This window comes from Takifugu rubripes, chromosome 11 (genome assembly GCF_901000725.2).
Source record: "Takifugu rubripes chromosome 11, fTakRub1.2, whole genome shotgun sequence".
NCBI classification, from domain to species: Eukaryota; Metazoa; Chordata; class Actinopteri; order Tetraodontiformes; family Tetraodontidae; genus Takifugu; species Takifugu rubripes.
Window position 1 is genome coordinate 368,202 of NC_042295.1, and position 4,809 is coordinate 373,010.

Below are 4,809 nucleotides of genomic sequence, written 5' to 3' on the forward strand. Positions count from 1 at the left end.
GTGCTCCCAGCATGAGGGGAGTGCTCCCAGCATGACGGGAGTGCTCCCAGCATGAGGGGAGTGCTCCCTGCACCAGGGGAGTGCTCCCAGCATGAGGGGAGTGCTCCCAGCATGACGGGAGTGCTCCCTGCATGAGGGGAGTGCTCCCAGCATGAGGGGAGTGCTCCCTGCAAGGGGAGTGCTCCCAGTGAGGGGAGTGCTCCCTGCATGAGGGGAGTGCTCCCTGCACCAGGGGAGTGCTCCCAGCATGAGGGGAGTGCTCCCAGCAAGGGGAGTGCTCCCAGTGAGGGGAGTGCTCCCTGCACCAGGGGAGTGCTCCCAGCATGAGGGGAGTGCTCCCTGCACCAGGGGAGTGCTCCCAGCATGAGGGGAGTGCTCCCAGCATGAGGGGAGTGCTCCCAGCATGAGGGGAGTGCTCCCAGCATGAGGGGAGTGCTGATGTTCCTGCTGCTGTGGATCAACCTTTCGCGTATTCACACACTTTAGCAGCAGCTAATTTTCCAGAACGTTTGAATTGAGGAGCTGAAACTCTTGAATCCATGGCTGATCCACGTCCCGGTAACAACAACAATGACCTCGGCAGCGCCGGACCACCACCTAACAGTCCAACATCTGTGCTGGAGCTGCAGAACCCTCCTCCAGGCCCGTTCCTGCTACTTGTCCCTTCTGCTGTAGCCAGACAACAAAGCAATAATCGTATTCTAGAAATTCAGGAGTTCTGTTGCATTGGGTCTCCTGGTTCTGTTAACGTCAGATCTGGGCAGTGCAGTGACACAACAAGAACATTGGGGGTAATCAGGACTAAAGAGTTAAGGATAGGAGGGAAAAGAGGAGGAGCAGGATTGGTAGATTGGGAGGGGGTAAAATTCAAAGCCAGAGAGGAGGAAGAAGAAAAGGGTAAAATCTGAGGACGGTCCCGTTGGAACAGGAAGCAGTAATGGGAGTGGCGATCTGCTGCTGGAAAGCCGTTCTCTCTCTGATGGAGTCGCAGCAGCTGCTATGAGCTTCTCTGGAGTCCGTTGGGGGGAGCACTGCTTGCTCTCTGGATTCTCTGGATTCCGAAGGCTTCTGTCTTCTGTCTTCTGATCCCCGCAGCCAGTTTAAGCTTCTTCTGCCAGGATCCCGTGAGCCGCTAAGAATGCTGAACCTGGATGCTGCTCGAGTGTGGGACCATGTTCTGAGCTCAGGGGACACTTTGGCTTCCAGGGTCAGGTGGAGAGGTGGGCGAATGCTGTGTGTCATCTTTCTGCTCACTGTGGCGCTGCAGCTGGCGGCCCAGAAAGCCTGTTCCTATGACATCATCATCAGTGTCCAGACGCTCATCAACAGCACGTCCAGTTTGGTACGCCCCCCCTCCTTTAATCAACATACCTGCGAGCTGCTCAGTGGCTCTTTTTTACCGACAGAATCCTTCAACACACTCGCTGTGGACGGACCTGCTAAATTCCTTGTCTAATCTGAGTCGTCACGTTCTTGAAAAACCTGTTTAAGATGGTGGTGGTGTCGCAAGAGCAGCCTGCAGGCTCCCCACCTCTTCTCTCTCGTCCTCTTCTCTCTTCCCTGTTTGAAACGCCGTCCGTTCAGTTTCCACCTCTTCGTCTGTGATGTGAAGCACTCAGCAGTCTCGCCAGGTCTCATGTGATAAAACTCTGGAATGTTGGCGTAAATGAGATCTGCTTTTCATCATCTGTCAGTCTGACTTTGGTCTCTTCTCCTCCTTCACCTCAGGACTCAACGGTTGCTTGTTGGAGACGAGTTGGTTGTGGAGCTCTATATTGATGATCTATAGATATACTGACGCTGGATGGTCACTTGATCACCTTCTAAAAGCTGTGTCTTTGTCCACAGACGGGTTTGGACTCCAGACTGTACACGCCAACCATCAACGACTACGATGTACGAACACTCTCATATACTTCATGTCTTTGATGAGAGCTTGACCATGTTGAAGACATAGCTGGGGTTAGGGTTGGTGGGGGAGGAGGTTCTCCATAGTCAGGGGTGAGGTGTCAGATTTCTAAAGCCTCGTGACTACTTCCACACCCACCACTAAAACCTGATAGCATATTTCCCTGGACCTCTAGCCTCAAAGTTAGCCGGTGCTAACTGTGTTGATGGATCTCCGTTGGTGGGAGAATCCCCTACCGAGATGATTCCTGATGTTTGCAGATGATTGGCTGCTCGTTTAGACAAAACCATCATCAGTTTAGGTTGCTCGGTTGCTGGGATCCGGCTATGGCAGGTAAAAGCTGTGCTCAGGTACCAGTTACTGCGGTTGTTAGGGTTAGGGTTAGAGGGTTAGGGTTATGGGGTTAGGGTTAGGGTTAGGGGGTTAGGGTTAGGAAGGGTTAGAGTTAAGGTTAGGAAGGGTAGGGTTAGGGTTAGGGGTTAGGGTTAGGAATGGTTTGGGTTAGGGTTAGGGGGTTAGGGTTAGAGGGTTAGGGTTAGGAAGGGTTAGGGTTAGGGGTTAGGGTTAGGAATGGTTTGGGTTAGGGTTAGGGGGTTAGGGTTAGAGGGTTAGGGTTAGGAAGGGTTAGGGTTAGGAAGGGTTAGGGTTAGGGGTTAGGGTTAGGAATGGTTTGGGTTAGGGGTTAGTGTTAGGAATGGTTTGGGTTAGGGTTAGAGGGTTAGGGTTAGAGGGTTAGGGTTAGGAAGGGTTAGGGTTAGGGGTTAGGGTTAGGAATGGTTTGGGTTAGGGTTAGAGGGTTAGGGTTAGGGTTGGGTTAGGGTTAGGAAGGATTAGAGTTAGGGTTAGGAAGGGTTAGGGTTAGAGGGTTAGGGTTAGGAAGGGTTAGGGTTAGGGTTAGAGGGTTAGGGTTAGAGGGTTAGGGGGTTAGGGTTAGGGTCAGCTAAGGGTTAGGGTTAGGGTTAGGGATAGGGATAGGGATAGGGATAGGGTTAGAGTTAGGGTTAGAGGGTTAGGGTTAGGAAGGGTTAGGGTTAGGGGGTTAGGGTTAGGGGGTTAGGGTCAGCTAAGGGTTAGGGTTAGGGTTAGGGTTAGAGGGTTAGGGTTAGGGTTAGGGTCAGCTAAGGGTTAGGGTTAGGGTTAGAGGGTTAGGGTTAGGGTTAGGAAGGGTTAGGGTTAGGGAGTTAGGGTTTGGAAGGGTTAGGGTTAGGGGTTAGGGTCAGCTAACGCGAAAGGAGCAGAGGAGAAACGAAGGTTGCAATCTGGTTGTCCGTGTGGTCGCAGCCTGACTCCAGCCTCTGTTTTCTCTTCCCAGCAGAAGTGTCCCGAATCCACCTTGATGTGCTTTGCTGAGGAAGTAAAGGTTCTGAAATACGAGTCGGAAATTGAGGCCTTCAGCCTGATCCGTAAGCTGAGAAGAATTGCTGGATCCTTCAAAAAGGTGATTTATGGGTCAGGATGTGTCGGGCAAAGATCTAACGTTTCAGGTTTCTGTTCAAACTAGTCAGAAATGGATTATTTCAGTATTTAAATTATTAACTGGTTTTTAAGCTAATCGCTCTTGAGCCTGATTCTCAGACCACGTCCACAAACATGTGACCTTCAGCAGTTAGGCTGACAGGGTTAGGGTTAGGGTTAGGGTTAGTTAGGGTTAGTTGTGCTGCGTACGGCGAGGGATGTGACCTCATCCTGCCGCCACCTGCTGTTGAACTGCACCTTCCTCCCGATTCCTCCCATGCTGTGCTGGTTCTGAAGTCTTGTTTCTGCATCCTGCCGCAATCTCAGCCGGACTGCCTCCAGTGTGAACTCAGCGCAGAGCGAGCTACCAAGCAGTTCCTCAGGGACCTTCTGACAGTTCTGCAGCACATGAACGCGCTCAACTGCTAAACCACCCACGAGGTGGCTGAAGAGGTGGTCCACAATCACACAGGGCCCTGGTTCCGATGGCAGCTTTGGAAATCGGTGCGGAATGTACAGATGGAAGGACAACACCCGTTTGAAATGTGGAAAGTCCAACAACCAGGCTTTGTTCATGTCTTTATTACGCAATAACTAGATATAAAATTGTGACCAATGATTGCTTAAAAAAATTATGGCAACAAAGACACGTAATATAATTGAGTAGATTTTAATAACTGCAACTTTTAGTAAAAAGTATTGAGTAAATTAACTACATTTAAACTAAAAAAAACAAGTGCAGGTTAATGAATGCAATAGTTAAAATGTGTTGGATTTATTAATAGTAGCCAAAATGATGAGTTATATACCCAGGAAATATTAAGCAAACACAAATCACTTTCACAAGGAAAATTGATTTATGTTTACTAATTATCTGAATAAAAGTAATTAAGATTTACTAAATATTTGGGGAAAGATGATTAACATTTACTGATTATTTAGCTGAAACTGATTTATATTCATCAGTTATCTCAGCAAAATTGAAAGAAAAGTATTAAATATCTGGACAGAAATAATTGAGATCCACTCAATAAAATAAATGATATCTACTTATATTTCAGCAAATTGTTCCTAAACTCAACACATTTACACCGTTATTGTTATACATCTATAACTAAATAAATTGTTTAAATTCAACTTAGAGTTGCAATCACAGGACTTCAAATCCATTCAATAATACTGAATGTCACTTTGTTGCCATATTTTCTTTACGTATTATCCACTCAGTATCGTGCAGTCTTGCTACTACAGAGTAACCCAGTTGGTTAACAGATCACCAAGCAGAAAAGAACAGCAGGTAAACATTTATTTCAAGACTGCCTAGAATCATTTTTTACATCTTCAATTCTTGCTAAAATTAAAGTCACATGAGCGATCCCATTATTCATTTGTGCAATTATAAATTCCTCAGTGAAAAACCTGGAACATTGGACAGTGTAATCACA

At 47.7% G+C, this 4,809-nt stretch overlaps 1 protein-coding gene across 2 annotated transcripts; it reads left to right on the forward strand.

The window, feature by feature from the left end:
- The first annotated feature begins 606 nt into the window (after positions 1-606).
- Positions 607-4,143, forward strand: il15l (interleukin 15, like). 2 transcript variants are annotated; one of them, NM_001033640.1, is given in 4 exon segments: positions 949-1,342; positions 1,849-1,896; positions 3,225-3,347; positions 3,692-4,081. In NM_001033640.1, coding segments are annotated over 4 exon segments (477 nt in total). In that variant the 5' UTR covers positions 949-1,138; the 3' UTR covers positions 3,794-4,081.
- The last annotated feature ends 666 nt before the right edge of the window (positions 4,144-4,809 follow it).